Below are 20,070 nucleotides of genomic sequence, written 5' to 3'. Positions count from 1 at the left end.
ATAAGTTTATAATTTCATAAGTTACAATACGTTTGCACAGATTCACCACCAAAACAAAGCCTTAGTATAATTCCCTCCTTGAGGACAAAACACTATAGTAGAGTCCTACAGCTCTTTTTTTTCTTTTTCTTTTTCCAAGATAAAGGTAGTGAGGTAGTCAGGAATTTTATTCAGCTGAAATTGTCTTCCTTTGCTATGGGAGAAAACCATCTTTGCACAAATAGCTCATTTATTTCACCCCTTATGCATTACTGTCCTACCAGCTACTGTGTGTGCTTGCCTCTGAATCTTGACATTTCAAAAGAAATCCACTCAGGAAGTGTTAACTGGATCTTAATGCCTGCTAAACATGAATATTAAGTGGTTTAAGCTTAAGTGTTGTTAGTTTGTTATTTATGTGTATATATACATATACATATGTGAAAACTCTCCTAAATACAAACATGCGACTGATAAACCATGGATTTAACTATTAGACATATATCTTCCTTTAAATGTCTAATAAGTTACATTTTCAATATCATGTCTTCCAACATAGTGCTGAATAACTTGTATACGTCATGCCTGTGTGTTCACCATATGGTTTCCCCATCACATATTTGGCCTAGTTTAAAAATAAACATTTGAAAGCAAACTGAAAAAGATTGTGGGGATTCAAGTTCAAATTCATGACACCAGTGACAGCCCTGATATCTACATATGTTTTATAATTGTAATAAGTTTCACAGACACTATACACTCATCTCTCATGAAAAGGTGCACAGTCACCACCTTTGGTGCACAATCACCATGGGCGTTAAATTTTGGTTGCATTGGAATATTACGTAGAGATGTTTGTAAGTCTTGTTCCCGTGCCAACGGGGAAGGATTTGGTGGGCGTGGCCTTTTTGTTTGTTACGGAAGTAGGGCCTTGATCTTGTGGAATACCTTGAAGATGTCGCTTCGATGGTGATAACGGGTAGAATTCCAGACATAGTACCATAACAGCACGAGGAGTGCAGGCCTCATTAACTGTGCTGACTGTTGTCTGCTGTGACAGTCTGAGTGAAAGCAGATCTTGATTTCTAAAGTGATGCCTAAAGAAAAGATCTGGCAGTGATGCCAAACAGTTCAAGTAGGATGCAGATTTCAAGGGTAATGAGCACAAATATCCCAGCCGTAAACCAGCGGGCCTTGTAAAATTCAGCGAGGCCCAAAGGAGGGGCAGTGCATGTCCAAATCAGGGACATGTCATTAAACTATACCTGTTCCAGTGTCACTAAATTAGTAGCTCAAACATCAGAAGATGCAGCAATGTCTCATCAGGGACACTTGGAAATCCTCTGACTGTACAAGAAATTCTAGGTCTGTGGATGTTTTCTCCAGAGAGATGGTCTCGCTGAAGGAGACAAAGAAGGAGAGAAGCAGGGCACCAAGCAAAGGTTAAGACCTGAGCTGTCTTAGCTGCTGTCCTGGCTGCTACAGGGTGCCGTGGTAGCAATTATGCGCTTACGATCTGCATGACAAACACAGAAACTGTTGATCCATGTCTGCACAGGAGAACACCATTCTCTCCATGCCCTCTGGAAGTGATCTACTCAAAGAGGTGAACTCTAAGATCATAAGCAAGTGTTGGTACCCTCAGCAGTGACAGTGGCAGCTGTGACTCCACATACCCCTTTTCCATTAACGCGGTGCCGGTGCCGGTGCCTAATCAAGCACCGGGGCTGCGCTTTTCCACTTAAAAAATACTGGTGCCGGTGCTAAAAAACTGGCACCGGCACGGCACCGCAGAACTGCTGGTCCTAAAAGTAGTTGTAAGTTACCAATTACTTCTTTAAATTGTAATGGGATTACTTTACTTGTTATTCCTTTTGGAAAGTAATTACACTACTCATTACTTTACTTTTGAGTTACCCTCTAAAACTACAAATTCCCTAAGTTACCACATAAAGATACAAGGACAAACATCATAGTCCTTTCATTACTTTATTTTCAGTGCAATAGCCTGGTGCAAAGTAGGAACACAGTTAAAGACTTAAGCGTAGCCATCTAACAATAACTTACTTTGTTTAGTGTAGCTAGCTACCTTAATCGAGATGTTGTCACTTAGCTTCAATGCTAGTAGTTTCTGAGGTAGCTAGTAACACGTTTTGGTATCTTCATTGGCTGATACCTGTGTTATCTGTATTTTGTGAATAAAGGTAACATCAAAACGTGAGAAATCAGTGAAGAAGAATATGGAGTGGGAAGAAGTGAAGCTATGTCCATGTGCATTACACAGCCTGGAAAAACTTCGTTGAGTAGCCGCAGCAGGATGTGTGCAAGAACTGCAAGGAACCTTTATGGATCATTTTCAGACTACACCTCTTTAGTCTCAGTTTAAAACTTTAGCAGTCAGGTGCTTTGGTGGCTGTAATATCGTGAATATGTATATGTAAAACACCTTACCTGGAGTAATCACCGGGTGGCGCTGTCCTGTGTTGATGTTCGTTGTGAAACCTAAAAGAGAAAAAATAGAAAGCTTTGAGTGAGATAGTAATTGGATGCCGAAGTGCCACTTTTGCATTTGTACTCCCGTTCGGAAGAGAAAAATAAATATCATAAAAGACTGTCTGCGTCGGTCATCTCTCCTAAGATACCACATAAAATTGGCAACGAGATAAACGGTGAATGCAGTGGAAGTTATCGGCTGGAAGTGAGGGTAGGATAAAACGCTAGGTAGACAATTTAGGATTCTTTCGAAAAAAAAAAAGGAGGGAAAGAAGATGGGTACGATAGGGACTCTTTCGACATTTGATTCCAAGTTACAGACCTGGGAAGAATACTGCGAAATTATGGAACAGTTTTTCATCGCTAACGAAATTGACGATGATGACAAGAAGAGAGCTATTTTCATCAGTGCAGTGGGAGCACCGACATATAGCCTCATGAGAAATCTTCTGAGCCCCGCAAAACCCAGTGACCAAAAATACGAAGAGTTGGTGAGTCTCCTCCAAAACCATTTTAACCCCAGACCTAGTGAGATCGTGCAAAGATTTAAATTCGACTCTCGCTCCCGTAAACCCACTGAAACCTTAATGGAGTATGTGGCTGAACTCAGAAAGCTTGCTCACGATTGTAATTAAGGAGCTACTCTGGACCAAAGGCTTCGAGATCGATTAGTGTGTGGCATAAATGATGATCAGATACAAAGACGGCTGTTGTCGGAACCAAACTTAACTTTTGAGAACGCTACGAAAATCGCATTGGCCATGGAAACCGCAAATAAACATGCACAAGACATACAAGGGAAGCCAGCAGCCATGACATGCAATAAGATCTATGCAGAGAGTAAAAGCTCGCACGGGAGTTAGAAAATGGAGCACGAGAAACTTGTTGAGTGCTATAGATGCAAAGGCAAGGGACATGTTGCGACGGAATGTAAATTCAAGAATGAGAAATGCCATAAGTGTGCAAAAATAGGTCATATTGCAAGGGCATGCAAAACCCGAGAAATAAATGAGTAAGAGACAGCATGCCTTTGAAAAATCTAATACTCACAGAGCACATAGCTTAGCTGTAGAGAAAGAAGAAGATGAGACAGAGCTTACCTATTCGCTGAACAGTGTAACAGCCTCAAGCACAAAGAGAGTGAAGCCATTTCAGGTCGACATGAAAATTGAAGGGCATCCAGTCAAATTTGAGCTAGACACTGGAAGTAGTGTCACAGTCATGAATGAAACGGAGTACAAGAAAATATGCAAGACCCAAGTCAGCCCAACATTAGAGAAAACTGAGATGTGTCTAAAAACATACACGGGGGAGCAAATCCATATTTTGGGAGTAGCTAGGGTCAAAGTTACTTATCAAAAGCAGACAACATCCTTACCCTTAGTGGTGGTCAACGGTATAGGGCCAAATTTGCTCGGCAGGAACTGGCTGGAAGAAATTCAGTTAAATTGGGTAGAAATAAAGTATACCCATAATGAATCAATGACACTGCAGCAGGTACTTCAGAGACATGCCTCAGTCTTTAAAGAAGAATTGGGCACACTGAAGGGAAACTCCGCAGTCATCCATGTGGCAGAAAATGCCACCCCAAAGTTTTATAGGCCCCGATCTGTCCCCTATGCCATGCGAGCGAAAGTTGAGCAAGAAATTAATAGATTATTGAAAGAGGGCATCATCACACCTGTTAAATATTCCGAATGGGCGGCCCCAGTAGTTCCCATTTTGAAGCCAGATGGCACAGTCAGGTTGTGTGGGGACTATAAATTGACAGTTAATCAGGTGGCTTCATTAGAGCAATACACAGTCCCCAAGCTGGAAGATTTGTTCGCAGTGCTGTCAGGAGGACAGAAGTTTTCCAAACTAGATATGAGTCATGCATATCAACAGATTACGTTGGATGAGCCGTCCCAGAAATATGTGACCATAAATACACATAAAGGACTTTTTACATATAGTCGCTTACCGTATGGGGTCTCCTCAGCACCAGCTATATTCCAGAGGACAATGGAGAGTCTGCTACAAGGGGTAACACAGGTAGCAGTTGCTTGGATGACATCATAGTCACAGGGACAACCGAGGAAGACCATTTGAGGAGCTTGGGAGAAGTACTGAAGCGGCTGGAAGAAGCCGGCCTGAGACTGAGATGAAACAAGTGCACGTTTATGGAAACAGAAGTGCAGTACCTGGGACACATTGTGGATGCACGACGCTTGCGCCCTATGGAGACCAAAGTTAAGGCCATCGAGGAAGCACCTGCTCCAACAAACATCACAGAGTTAAAGGCATATTTAGGCTTACTTAACTATTATAGCAGGTTCTTACCTAATCTGGCCACATTGTTAGCTCCACTATATCAGCTCCTGCGAAAGGATGAAAAATGGAGTTGGAATGAACCACAAGAGAAGGCTTTCCAAAAATCAAAAGCGCTGTTGAGATCTGCAGATGTGTTGGTGCACTACTCAGCCAGTCAAGAGCTTATTCTTTCATGTGATGCTTCTCCTTATGGGGTAGGAGCGGTCTTATCGCACAAGATGGAGGACGGGAGTGAAAGACCGTTGGGGTTCATGTCACGTACCCTGACGCCAGCAGAAAGACGCTATTCCCAACTAGACAAAGAAGGACTGGCAGTGATTTTCGGGGTCCAAAGATTCCACAAGTATTTGTACGGATGGATTTTTACTATTGTCACTGACCATAAACCCCTGATAACCTTGTTCAATGAGAGGAAACAAGTACCACAAATGGTATCTCCAAGGGTACAGCGCTGGTCTGTGTGGCTTAGAGCCTACGAGTACAAAATTGTGTACAAAACGGGAAAGCAGCACGCAAATGCGGACGCACTAAGCAGACTGCCTGTGCCTGAGTCGGGGGATGAGGGAGAGCAGGAGGAGGACAAGGTGTTGATGCTTGAGTTGTTAGACACCGCTCCCCTGAATGCAGAACAAATTAGGAAATGGACAGCTCAAGATGTGATCTTGTCACAGGTGCGTGAATATGTTCTGAAAGGATGGCCGGTAGTAACAGATTCCAGGTTGCAACCATACTACGCAAGAAGGCTAGCTTTGAGTGTCAGAGAGGGCTGTGTCTTGTGGGGTGCAAGAGTGATCGTACCTCAACAAGGGCGAACAATCCTGTTGAGACAGTTACATTGCACACATGCAGGAATGTCCAAAATGAAGGGATTGGCAAGATCATATGTATGGTGGCCAGGGATGGACAAAGAGGTGGAGAGAGAAGTGAGCAGTTGTGGGGAATGCCAAAAGAATGCGAAGAGTCCACCATTGGCTCCACTTCATCCATGGGAATGGCTTGAGAGACCATGGTCTAGACCACATGCAGACTATGCAGGCCCTTTCCTAGGGAAGATGTTCTTGGTGATTGTGGATGCACATTCAAAATGGATGGAAGCTTATGCCATGAACTCATCCACTTCCCAAGCGACTATTGAGAAACTAAGGCAAAGTTTCAGCACACATGGAATACAGGAATATCTCATCACAGATAATGGATCATGTTTCACTAGTGCTGAATTCGAGGGATTCTTGAAGCAAAATGGTGTCCGCCATTTCACATCAGCTCCATACCATCCCTCATCGAATGGATTGGCCGAGAGGGCTGTACAAACCTTAAAAGATGGACTAAAGAAAACGCCAGGCAAGACAGTTGAAACAAAGCTTTCCAGATTCCTGTTCAATTACCGAATTACCCCTCACTCCACAACAGGAAATTCTCCAGCTGAGATGCTCATGTCCAGAAAACTAAGATCGACCTTTGACCTGTTGATACCGGATCTAAAAGCAAAGATACAAGAGAGGCAATTGAGGCAGAAACAAATTCATGATCCAGGCACCAAACTGAGAAATTTCCAACCTGGTGATGAAGTGTTCATCCGAAACTACAGTTATGGTCCGAAGTGGGTTCCCGGAGTCATTAACAGTTGTACAGGTCCAGTGTCATACAGCGTGGTCATCAGTAATGGTCAAAGTCTGCGCAGGCATGTGGACCAGATGAGAGCAAGGTACACTAAGGAACCTCTGCAACCGGATCCAGAGAGGGTCCCAGAAGAAGTGTCAAACGGTTCCGAGGGTTCAGTGACCCTGACTCCTCTGGCAACTAAGGATTTTTCCATGGAGGCAGAGTCGAGGGAGACAGTACAAACTGTTCCTGGAAAAGCTGTGAGTCCAGGGCAACCCCCAAACTACAACCTTGAGACGGTCTGAGAGAGAGAGAAATTCTCCAGCTTACCTGAGAGACTTTGCGAGATAAGTGCATAACCTAATGAAAAAAAAAAAAGTACAACAGCAAAATGTTCAGAACAATTTTTGTTTGTAAATTGATGTGTTACATAAGGTTTAGTTGTAAGGCAACCGTTATCATACTGTAACTTTTGTTTTGTCATTGGTGTTTGGCAAAGTGGACGCCTTTGATATGTGTACAAATATATATATATATATATAAAAAGCGGTACACCTTTATAGATGGTAATGGGTACACTTGTTAATGAATGAGATTGTTAGAATTGAGGATTATTCTTGTTTTGTTATTATTTGAAACTGCAAAGTTGTGTTAGGAAATCATTTAGCCTAAAGAGGGGGGAGATATAATATCGTGAATATGTATATGTAAAACACCTTACCTGGTGTAATCACCGGGTGGCGCTGTCCTGTATTGATGTTCGTTGTGAAACCTAAAAGAGAAAAAGAAGAAAGTTTTGAGTGAGATAGTAATTGGATGTCGAAGTGCCACTTTTGCATTTGTACTCCCGTTCAGAAGAGAAAAATAAATATCATAAAAGACTGTCTGCGTCGGTCATCTCTCCTAAGATACCACAGGTGGCACAGTGAAACAAGACAATTGGCTGCATTTTTGGAGGGTCAACTGGATCAGGGCTCTGCACCGTCACGTTCAGTGACATGCATGTACACTGGCTGTTGTTCCCCTTTGCTGGTCGCCATGGGACAAAACAGATTTTTGTGTTTAGTACTTTGTTTTTTCTGTTATGTTCCTCACCTGTGTTTAATTCATTTGCGCTCTCATGTGTTAATAACCTCGCATCTGTGTTTTTGTTCACTCTGCGTATTTACGTGCTGCTTTTGTTGTATTTCATTGCCCAGTCTTGAATTTCTTACCTCTCTGTGGACATCTTGAGATCAAGCCTCTCCATTTTCCCGTAGCCCCTCAGTAAAGCTTACTTTGTTATTTTATTTACTGTGTATTGAGCGTTTATGTCCATCTTTTCATGTTCATGTTTCATGTTCATCTAGTCGCTCCCTATTAAACTTTCAGCATTACTAAACTCTTTCACTTCCTGGGTTCAATTTCTGAGGAACCTGCACCTTGTTTCACTGGCAGGCAAAAACAAGTGGTGTCAGATTTCAGATGCATGCCGTAGTCCTCACCTTCCCAAATTGGTGTTGGGGTCATTTAATGGTGGGGAAATGCAGATCCAAATAAAAGGGCAGATCCAAATAAATAAGTAACTTGTAATAATAATAAGTGCAAGTAATAAGTTATATTTTCTCAAAGGTACATATCATGCATGTCAAATGTAGAGAAATCACTCCACATACAGGCAGTGATATACTCTTTAACTGGAATACTATGAATCATGTAAACAGGGATGTGTTAAGATGAAATCAGAACCCTAATTGTAGCATTTGTTTTTGTTTCCTCCCTAGGACATTAGATAGATAGATAGATAGATAGATAGATAGATAGATAGATAGATAGATAGATAGATGTTCCAAAGTGTGTTTGTGTGTACAACATGTGAAACGAAGTCAGGCTGAATCATCAGTCAGTTTGATTATCAAATGTAAAAGATTTTAAGATTGCAGGTATTGCCTGATCTGACTTCATCTATTAACCTTTGTTGTGTGGCATCATTGTTTTGTCATAACAATCACACCAGAAAGGTCCATACGGACAAAAATAACTTCGAAGTGTGCATACGCCCATGAGGAATATTCTGACAGGATGGTGACAGTTCAACAGTCTCATATAAAGTCCCGTTTTAGTGAGAGGTGGGAGTGTAGCTTACATTTTACTTAGTGCCAAATTGTTAAAAACTTATTTTATTCATGTATTATTATTATTATTATTATTATTGTTATTATTATTATTAAGGGTAAGTGATACACCAAACCTTTTACACTTTCATGTGTTGCAGTATAATTTGACATAGCTGGGTTTTGTGGATGAGTTTCTTAGATCTTTAATACAAAAAAGCATTTGATCTTGAACTTTTTGTCAGACCTGTTCCCAAGAATTTTCCTTCAGATATTTTATGAACAGGACTTACTATATTCTTTCCTCCTCTACAGGTTTTGTTCTTGTGGAACCAGATGGAAAACAAAACAGAGATGACAATGTTTCATCATAACATCTTATTTATTGAGGGACTGATAGTTACGGAGCAAACCTTCTATCCGGCCTTCATCCTTTTTCTCCTGGTCTATCTCTTCATCATGGCGTCTAATATTGGACTGCTTGTCCTCATCACTATGGAGAAGGCCCTTCATGAGCCTATGTATATTCTGCTGTGTAATCTACCAGTAAACGATGCACTGGGTGCCTCAGTCATGATACCTCGTTTGCTTTATGATGTTGTCAAGCCAGCATCAGAGAGATACATCACCTTCTCTGAATGTGTAATTCAAGCATATGGAACCCACGTGTTTGCGACAGCCTCCCACACTGTGCTGATGATCATGGCCTATGACAGATATGTGGCCATATGTAACCCTTTAAGATATCCCACTATTATGACCAACAAAATGGTGATTAAACTGACTGTATTTGCCTGGGGAGTGGCATTTGTTTTGGTGGGAATTCTGTTGGGCCTTACCGTTCGACTCTCCCACTGTAGATCAGCCATCGAAAATCTCTGTTGTGATAACCCATCTCTGTTTAAGCTGTCTTGTGAGGATCTGTTAATTAACCAGATATATGGCCTAACTTTTAGTGTGTTGCTGTTGGCTTCCTCAATAGGCAGCATCGCTCTCACATACATAAGAATAGCTGAGGTGTGTTTGCGCAGCAAGAACAGTGCTTTGAACAGTAAAGCTGTGACAACATGTAGTACTCATTTACTTGTGTACATTATCCTCCTAACCTGCGCCTGTATTGCTCTTATTTCGCACCGTTTCCCTGACTACACATTCCACAGGACGATGGCTACCATCATATTTTATGTTGTTCCAACTAGTTTGAACCCTGTTATCTATGGCCTACAAACAAAAGAAATAAAACATAAAATTCTGAACATGTTTAGTAAAAACAAGTGACGATACATGTAAGTATGTAACTCAAATGAATTAGCATTGCATTGCATTTTTCTACTATCAATTTAAATGTCCCTCTACCTCTCTTATCCTGTGGAATTTCCATTATTTTACTCTGTCAGACTTCCAGGTAGTTGAAGGCAGTGGGTAGAATGTGTATGATGACAGAGAGTCAGATGACTGACATTCAAACAAAAGAGTGATATGATTTTTTTATTCATTTGCATCATTATGAATTGCAGTCTTTTTTAGGTTACCAGGGGGTATGTATTCTATTGGTTTAATTTCTGTTTTTGACAGAGATTTAAATCTGTCAAACCCTTGTTCTCTCTTTCCCTCTCTGCTGCTCGTTTTTGTGTTACTACCAGGGTTCCTATGCCTCCCCTTGTTAATTATATCATTAGTCAAACCTGTTTTTGGTTAGTCTAGTCTTGTTCTGTTCAAGTTTCAAGTTTATTGCCATGTACCAAATAACAATGCAGACATTATTATCAGTAATGAAATTCCTGGACTTGGAGCCAACTCAACTTTGCATAATAAAAAAAAAAGTAGAATAGACAATATAATAAAATAATAGAATAAATAAGATAATATAAAAATGCACATGTACAATATATAGAAAGATAAAAAAAATAGTAAAATTTACAGGCAATATTACAGCAAGTTAAAGTGCCTGATGAGAGTGTAACAATTTTAAAGTGCCAGGTGGCAAGAGTGTAAACAGTCATAGTGTAAACAGTGAGAGAAGTGGTGCAGGTGTACAGTGCAATAAGTTGAAATAAGTGCCTGATGTCAGCAGTGTAAACAGTAATCGGTCTTAAGGGTCCAAGCATTGGGGAGTGTGTAATATGTGTGTATGGAGTGTGTGCATGTGTTACTGTCAACAGTTCAGTAGCCTGAATGCTTGGGGGGGAAAGCCATCTCTGAACCTGCTGGCACAGGTCCGGATGTTCTGTATAAATACCCCCAGTTTTCTCTTCTTTGATTGTGTGGATTTCAAATTGTCAATGTGCTGTGTTTACTCGAAGTCTGAATCTTGGACCTGTAAGTTCCTTTGTTAAGCCTGTTTCATTCTAATAAACTGAGGAACCTGCTCATGCATCCACAATCTCCTTTAGCCCGTGACAAATTCTAGGATGGTTTCCCTGTCTTCACATTTTATTTTAAGAACATTGCTGCTATGTATCATTTAGAGTGATTAAAAAAAGGAAGAGCACTATCTGAGAATCACTAGCTGTTGTTTAAAGAACCTTGACCAACTCGTAAAAGTGAAATCTAGATATTGTTTCCATGTGTACTTTGATTTTGTATGTATGAAGTTGTAGCTTTTATTTATGTGTGTGAGTCACTTTACGCGATACTCTGCTCTGCTATGGATGCTGAATTGTTGTTCTAATCATTCATCATGCAGTGATATTTTAGAATTTGCAGAGAAACCATAACAGTAAGAAAACATGATACATTTCTCTTTTTAGTCTGACAAGAGCACACACTGAGCTGGTGTCATAGGCTCGTTGTGGTGATCTATATCAAATAAACACACACACACACACACAAGCACTGATAGGGGTGCTGCATATCTGGGGGACATTCCAGAAAGCAGGTTTAGTAAGTAAGTAGCAGAGATGGCAAAAGCAAAAATTGAAGTACTTTTGATAAAAAAAAATTACTCCAGGAAGTGTTGAAATATCCCTCCTGAAAAATCTTCAAGTAAGAGCAAAGTAGTCACTCACACTTTTCAAAAATGGTTCTCAGTTTAACTCTACTTAAAGCACTTTTTATTTTAGCAAGAGTACTTCTACTTTTACTTTTGCCATCTCTGGTAAGTAGTAAACCTCCTAATAGAACAGCCCTATGGCTTTGTTTTGCAAGGAGAATGAAGCCATAGGGCTCTTCTATTAGGAGGTTTACTACTTCTTCTGAGTTTTCACGAAACCTGCTTTCTGGAATACCCCCCAGTTCTGCTCTGTGCACTCCTGATATCTTCTGCTAGGAGGAGCATCCATTGTTTTCTACCATCAGATCCTAGCCTGTATACTGTAATTATTATGTGCAGTACCATTTGTCTGAGTGGAGCATTTTATTGTTGCAATGCAATTTAGATTGGATTAGTAGATGTCGGTGTTTACCTGGGTTTGGTTTGTAGATTTGTAGTAGAAGAATGCAGGATTGATCCACACTGAAGTATTGGAAAAACTAATATTATATTCTAAAAATCTAATAAAATATTATTAAAATAAACAGTGATCAGTAATTGAAGATATTCTTGCAACAGTCTTGAAACGACCATATTGCCTATACTTCTATGAGGAAATGTACACATTACTGCCCAACTTTAACAAAGACTGAATGGCAAATGGATATTGGACATTGTAAAAACTAAAAACTGATCCACTTGAGCTGTCTTAACTGCTGTCGTGGCTACTACAGGGTGTCGTGGTACCGACCGAACTGCTTAGATACTATCAGGTATCGAAAAATACCTGGGTCATTCAGTACCAAATTTCGATATCTAAGGGGTAAATCTCATCAGCATCAGTGAGCCAATAAGCATACAGCATAATTGTACCAAGATCTAACGATGCTGGTGATTTGCCGGGTAACGTAATGTTACATAAACGCGTTGTAGAGGCATGCAGGAAAAACGCTACGTTACACCCAGAGACAGGGCTCCCCTGTGTATGTGACACTGTATTTTGAGTGGCCTCGCGTGCAAAGCCAATCAACAGCATGCGTCGCATAGTAGGTGTAAAAATGTCTATGGCATGATCACACATAGTGTCTTTTTTCCTCTTTGGATGAAAAATGCTTGCCACAGCAGTTTTTCAGGTAGAAAAAAAAACGCTGGCAGCATTTGTTCCAAAAAGCAATTGTGAGTGTCTTTTGTTGCCATAACAACAGCAGCTAACAGGCTAGTTTTGCTAATGACAAGCAGTAAACACAAACACTCACCAGAAACTCCTAGGAACTATCCAATTTGACTCCAAACCACCTCTTTACCACCTTTCATGACCACCTCTTTATGATGAATGTTCTAATACAGTTGAACTGTCATGTCACACAGTTCCCTGTCTCAGAGACTGGCATAATTAACTTCTCCACCACTACCCTATCCATTTTTGGTGGTTATTATGAGAAACGACAGGTCTCACTACTTCACTTGTGATTGGTCAGCTGTCCAAAAAGGGCTTGACGTAGAGCGCTTTGTACTTTACTAATATTTCCTGTTGGGGCAGCAGTGGTTCAGGAGGTACAGCAGTCGTCTGGTACTCTGGAAGTTTCTCAGTTCGATTTTTATACATTTTTATGATATTATGTTAACAGACAACGTCAAGTTGTGGTAAATAGGTTTATTTTTTATGCTGTAAAACTGCTGTGAGTGGAAGAATGCCAAGGGGCTGAAACATAAAACTAAAGAGAAACAGACACCACACTGTGGTAAACAGATTTATATTTTTTATGATATGAAGCAGCTTTGAATGTGTAAACATATGAAGTACCTGTAAAATAAAACTAAAGATTTGTACCATGATATGTAATGTAATTTTCTTTTAGTTGAAATGGATTTCATAAAATTGGTATCGAAAAAAGTATAGTTCAGGAACGGGTACTGAAGTCAAAGTATCGGTACCAGTACCGGTATCGAATTTTTTGAACGATACCCATCCCTAGTTATAGCTGCTTCTATAACGATGTATTTTGACATTGCTGGAACACTCTATTAACCAGTTAGCACACCAGGACCAGAACTATCTGTTTTATAAGTAAAATTTAAATATTCAGCACAAAAAACATTCTTGTGAAAAGGCGCGTGCAAATCAGGAAAAGACATTTTAAAAATCCAGTAACTGTAATGTGATTACTGAAATTTGAACTGTAATACTCTACTTTACATTGTTACGGAGAAAAGTAATATAATTACAGTAACATGTTACTTTGGTACTCATTACTCCCATCACTGAAAATTAAGAAATCAATGAAGAGGAATATGAAGTGGGAAGAAGTGAAGCCATGTCCATGTGCATCACACGGGCTGGAAAAAATTTGTTGAGCAGGATGTATGCAAGTACTGCACAGAACCTTTATGGATCATTTTCAGACTACACCTCTGTAGTCTCAGTTTAAAACTTTATCAGTCAGGTGCCTTGGTGGCACAGTGAAACGAGACAATTGGCTGCATTTTTGGAGGGTCAACTGGATCAGGGCTCCGCACCATCACGTTCAGCGACAGATTTTTGCTTGTACACTGGCTGTTATTCCCTTTGCTGGTTGCCATGGGGCAAAACAGATTATTGTGTTTAGCATTTTGTTTTTTCTTTTATGTTCCTCTCCTGCGTTTAATTCATTTGTGCTCTCATGTGCCCATAACCTTGCATCTGTGTTTTGTTCACTCTTGAATCATCAGTCAGCCAGATTATCAAATGTAAAGGATTTTAAGATTGCAGGTATTGCCTGATCTGACTTCATCTTCTAAACTTGTTGTGTGGAATCATTGTTTTGCCATACCAATTACGCCAGAAAGGTCCATACGGACAAAAATAGCTTCGAAGTGTGCATGTGCCCATGAGGAATGTTCTGATAGGATGGTGACAGTTCAACAGTCTCATATAAAGTCCTGTTTTAGTGAGAGGTGGGAGTGTAACTTGCATTTTACATGGTGCCAAATTGTTAAAAACTTATTCATGTATTATTATTATTATTAAGCGTAAGTGATACACCAAACCTTTTACACCTTCATGTGTTGCAGTATAATTTGACATAGCTGGGTTTTGTGGATGAGTTTCTTAGAACCTTGATACACTGTCACACTATAAGTATTTCATTTGTGGCATCTAAAAGCATTTGATCTTAAACTTTGTCAGACCTGTTCTCAAGAATTTTCCTTCAGATATTTTATGGACAGGACTTACTATGTTCTTTCCTCCTCTACAGGTTTTGTTCTTGTGGAACCAGATGGAAAACAAAACAGACATGGCAATGTTTCACCATAACATCTTATTTATTGAGGGACTGATAGTTACGGAACAAACCTTCTATCCAGCCTTCATCCTTTTTCTCCTGGTCTATCTCTTCATCATGGTGTCTAATATTGGACTGCTTGTCCTCATCACTATGGGGAAAACCCTTCATGAGCCTATGTATATTCTACTGTGTAATCTACCAGTAAACGATGCACTGGGTGCCTCAATCATGATACCTCGTTTGCTTTATGATGTTGTCAAGCCAGCATCAGAGAGATACATCACCTTCTCCGAATGTGTAATTCAAGCATATGGAACCCATGTGTTTGGGACAACCTCGCACACTGTGCTGATGATCATGGCCTATGACAGATACATGGCCATTTGCAACCCTTTAAGATATCCCACTATCATGACCAACAAAATGGTGATTAAACTGACTGTATTTGCCTGGGGAGTGGCATTTGTTTTGGTGGGAATTCTGTTGGGCCTTACCGTTCGCCTCTCCCACTGTAGATCAGCCATCGAAAATCCCAGTTGTGATAACCCATCTCTGTTTAAGCTGTCTTGTGAGGATCTGTTAATTAACCAGATATGTGGCCTAACTTTTACTGCAGTGCTGTGGGCTTCCTCAATAGGCAGCATCGCTCTCACGTACATAAGAATAGCTGAGGTGTGTTTGCGCAGCAAGAACAGTGCTTTGAACAGTAAAGCTGTGACAACATGCAGTACTCATCTACTTGTGTACATTATCATCCTAACCTGCGCCTGTATTGCTCTTGTTTTGCACCGTTTCCCTGACTACACATTCCACAGGAAGATGGCTAGCATCATGTTTCATGTTGTTCCGACTAGTTTGAACCCTATTATTTATGGCCTACAAACAAAAGAAATAAAACATAAAATGCTGAACATGTTTAGTAAAAACAAGTGACGATACATGTAAGTATGTAACTCAAATGAATTAGCATTGCATTGCATTTTTCTACTATCAATTTAAATGTCCCTCTACCTCTCTTATCCTGTGGAATTTCCATTATTTTACTCTGTCAGACTTCCAGGTAGTTGAAGGCAGTGGGTAGAATGTGTATGATGACAGAGAGTCAGATGACTGACATTCAAACAAAAGAGTAATATGATTTTTATATTCAATTGCATCAATATGAATTGCAGTCTTTTCTAGGTTACCAGGGTGTGTGGATTCTATTAGTTTAATTTCTGTTTTTGACAGAGATTTAAATCTGTCAAGCCCTGGTTATCTCTCTCTCCCTCTCTGTTGCTCGTTTTTGTGTTACTACCAGGGTTCCTATGCCTCCCCTTGTTAATTATATCATTAGTCAAACCTGTTTTTGGTTAGCCTAGTCTTGTTCTGTTCAAGTTTCAAGTTTATTGCCATGTAGCAGATAACAATGCAGATATCAATATCAGTAATGAAATTCCTGGACTTGGAGCCAACTCAACTTTGGATAATAAAAAAAAAAAAAAAGTAGAATAGACAATATAATAAAATGATAGAACAAATAAGATAATACAAAAAATGTACATGTACAATATATAGAAAGATAATATAGTAAAATATACAGGCAATATTACAGCAAGTTAAAGTGCCTGATGAGAGTGTAACAATTTTAAAGTGACAGGTGACAAGAGTGTAAACAGTCATAGTGTAAACAGTGAGAGAAGTGGTGCAGGTGTACAGTACAATAAGTTGAAATAAGTGCCTGATGTCAGAAATGTAAAAAGTAATCGGTCTTAAGGGTCCAAGCATTGGGGAGTGTGTAATATGTGATTATGGAGTGTGTCCAGGTGTTACTGTCAACAGTTCAGTAGCCTGAATGCTTTATGATGTTGTCAAGCCAGCATCAGAGAGATACATCACCTTCTCCGAATGTGTAATTCAAGCATATGGAACCCATGTGAACCCATGCCATCTCTGAACCTGCTGGTACGGGTCCAGATGTTCTGTATAAATACTCCCAGTTTTATCTTCTGCGATTGTGTAGATTTCAAATTGTCAACGTGCTGTATTTCCTCGAAGTCTGAATCTTGGGCCTGTGAGTTCCTTTGTTAAGCCTGTTTCATTCTAATAAACTGAGGAACCTGCACATGCATTCAAAATCTCCTTTAGCCTGTGACAAATTCTAGGATGGTTTCCCTGTCTTCACATTTTATTTTAAGAACATTGCTACTATGTATCATTTAGAGTGATTAAAAAAAGGAAGAGCACTATCTGAGAATCACTAGCTGTTGTTTAAAGAACCTTGACCAACTTGTAAAAGTAAAATCTAGATATTGTTTCCATGTGTACTTTGATTTTGTATGTATGAAGTTGTAGCTTTTATTTATGTGTGTGAGTCACTTTATGCGATACTTGGCTCTGCGATGGATGCTGAATTGTTGTTCCAATCATTCATCATGCAGTGATATTTTAGAATTTGCAGAGAAACCATAACAGTAAGAAAACATGATACATTTCTCCTTTTAGTCTGACAAGAGCACACACTGAGCTAGTGTCATAGGCTTGTTGTGGTGATCTATATCAAATAAACACACACACACAAGCACTGATAGGGGTGCTGCATATCTGGGGGACATTCCAGAAAGCAGGTTTAGTGAAAACTCTGAGTTAGTTAACTCAGAGTAAGTAAGTAGCAGAGATGGCAAAAGCAAAAATTGAAGTACTTTTGATAAAAGAAAAAAAAATGATTCCAGGTAGTGTTGAAATATCTTTAAGTAAGAGTAAAATAGTCACTCACACTTTTTCAAAAACGGTTGTCAGTTTAACTCTACTTAGAGCACTTTTTTTTTAACAAGAGTACTTCTACTTTTACTTTTGCCATCTCTGGTAAGTAGTAAACCTCCTAATAGAACAGCCCTATGGCTTTGTTTTGCTAGAAGAATGAAGCCATAGGGCTCTTCTATTAGGAGGTTTACTACTTCTTCTGAGTTTTCACGAAACCTGCTTTCTGGAATACCCCCCAGTTCTGCTCTGTGCACTCCTGATATCTTCTGCCAGGAGGAGCATCCATTGTTTTCTACCATCAGATCCTATATACTGTTATTATTATGTGCAGTACCATTTGTCTGAGTGGAGCATTTTATTATTGCAATGCAATTTAGATTGGATTAGTAGATGTCAGCGTTACCTGAGTTTGGTTTGTAGATTTGTAGTAGAAGAAAGCAGAATTGATCCACACTGAAGTATTGGAAAAACTAATATTATATTCTAAAAATCTAATAAAATATTATTACAATCAACAGTGATCAGTAATTGAAGATATTCTTGCAGCAGTCTTGAAACGACCATATTGCCTATATTTCTATGAGGAAATGTACACATTACTGCCCAACTTTAACAAAGACTGAATGGCAAATGGATATAGGACATTGTAAAAACTAAATACTGATCCACTTGAGCTGTCTTAGCTGCTGTCGTGGCTACTACAAGGTGCCGTGGTACCGACCGAACTGCTTAGATACTATCAAGTATCGAAAAATGCCTGGGTCATTCAGTACCAAATTTCGATATCTAAGGAGTAAATCTCATCAGCATCAGTGAGCCAATAAGCATACAGCATAATTATACCAAGATCTAACGATGCTGGTGATTTGCCGGGTAACGTAACGTTACACAAACGCGTTGCAGAGGCATGCAGGAAAAACGCTACGTTACACCCAGAGACAGGGCTCCCCTGTGTATGTGTCACTGTATTTTGAGTGGCCTCGCGTGCAAAGCCAATCAACAGCGTGCGTCGCATAATAGGTGTAAAAATGTCTACGGCATGTTCACACATTGTTGGAGAAATATTACTCTCCTTTAAGATAACCACTGTAGTAACCATGATAAACAATGTAACAATAATGTATTCATTATTACAGGGGTCAATCAATGTAATCGTTTATATTAACAACTATAACTATACAATCCTTTGTATGGTAAGAAACATCAAGTTCTCTTTGTTCAGAAAGAAGAGACCTGTGTGGCCCTTTAGGGGACAGCATGTGAGATAAAGTCGGCGCCTCTGCCAGAGTGTTGTGGTCAGTCATAATATATGGGGAAAGAATGGCACCTCTGCCAGAGTGTTGTGGTCAGTCATAATATATGGAGAAGGTGAAATATTCCAGGTTTGTGATATATCTTACTCCACCACTTAGCAGGGCAGTAAATATTGGTGATGACGTATGGTAAACGTAAAGGAACTAAACAATAATAAAGTAACATAAACCAGCGATGAGAGGGGTCTGTGAAGATGGGCTGGCAGAGGCGCCCCACCTACAAAGAGACAACATAATGTGTATCTTTTTTTTTGAGATAACGTGTATAAAAACCGGTGCTTTGTGAGAAGGCGCCAGTCACTCCCCGGGACCTGACTCAGTTTGTTGTATGCCTTTTGAACTATGCAATAAACTTACACTGCATCTGACTCAATGTTAGACTCAGTCTCATTTGGCCCAGGCTGAGAATTTCACCCACAACATAGTGTCTTTTTTTCTCTTTGGATGAAAAATGCTTGCCAGATGCAGTTTTTCAGGTAGAAAAAAAAAAAAAAAACGCTGGCAGCATTTGTTCCAAAAAGCAATTGTGAGTGTCTTTTGTTGCCATAACAACAACAGCTAACAGGCTAGTTTTGCTAATGACAAGCAGTAAACAATTTACAATTTAGTTATTTGGCAGACGCTTTTTACCAAAGCGACTTACAATTGGTGCATCAGTCGGATTTCTAATACCTTCAACAGAGATCATAATAAGACTGAGCGTCAAATTGCCATTTCGCATTGCGCCCCTGGAATACTTTTACAAACAGAAATACAAGACAAAGGTTTTTTTTTTTTGGTTTTTTTTTTTTTCTCTATGGAAGGGAGGTTAGGCATTGGGGGAACAGGTGTGTTCTAAAGAGGTGGGTTTTCAGTTTCCTGCGGAAGATGGTAAGAGACTCCGCAGTCTTGACTGCATGGGGGAGGTCGTTCCACCACCTCGGGGCAATGGCAGAGAAGAGGCGTGGTCGGGAGGAGCGGCTGCCGGGTTCCCGGAGTGAGGGGACCGTCAGTTGTTCGGAGGACGTGGAGCAGAGGGTCCTAGTTGGGGTGTAAGGCGTTATAAGAGACTGAAGGTATGATGGGGCAGAGCCTCTTGTGGCCTGGTAGGCCAGCACCAGTGTCTTGAACTGGATGCGGGCTGCTACCGGAAGCCAGTGGAGTGCAGTAAGCAGTGGAGTGACATGAGAGTGCTTAGGGAGGTTGAATACCAGGCGTGCAGCGGCGTTCTGCACGAGCTGGAGCGGCCTGATGGCGCAGGCCGGCAAACCAGCCAGTAGAACGTTGCAGTAGTCCAGGCGGGAGATGACAAGTTAAAC

At 40.2% G+C, this 20,070-nt stretch overlaps 2 protein-coding genes and 1 pseudogene across 2 annotated transcripts; all 3 read left to right on the top strand.

Moving 5' to 3' along the window:
- Positions 1–2,747: 2,747 nt before the first annotated feature.
- Positions 2,748–6,692, top strand: LOC115829227 (uncharacterized protein K02A2.6-like; annotated as a pseudogene).
- Positions 6,693–8,816: 2,124 nt separating this feature from the next.
- Positions 8,817–9,758, top strand: LOC115829425 (olfactory receptor 56A4-like). The gene has a single exon (XM_030793531.1). The coding sequence runs from the start codon at positions 8,817–8,819 to the stop codon at positions 9,756–9,758; it is 942 nt and encodes a 313-aa protein (XP_030649391.1).
- Positions 9,759–14,708: 4,950 nt separating this feature from the next.
- LOC115829427 (olfactory receptor 8U1-like) lies at positions 14,709–15,650 on the top strand. The gene has a single exon (XM_030793533.1). It carries the CDS (start codon positions 14,709–14,711, stop codon positions 15,648–15,650), a length of 942 nt encoding a protein of 313 aa, XP_030649393.1.
- The last annotated feature ends 4,420 nt before the right edge of the window (positions 15,651–20,070 follow it).

Source organism: Chanos chanos, chromosome 16 (assembly GCF_902362185.1).
Source record: "Chanos chanos chromosome 16, fChaCha1.1, whole genome shotgun sequence".
Taxonomy (NCBI): Eukaryota; Metazoa; Chordata; class Actinopteri; order Gonorynchiformes; family Chanidae; genus Chanos; species Chanos chanos.
The sequence above is the reverse complement of the archived record's forward strand: the minus strand, read 5'-3'. Positions and strand labels throughout refer to the sequence as shown.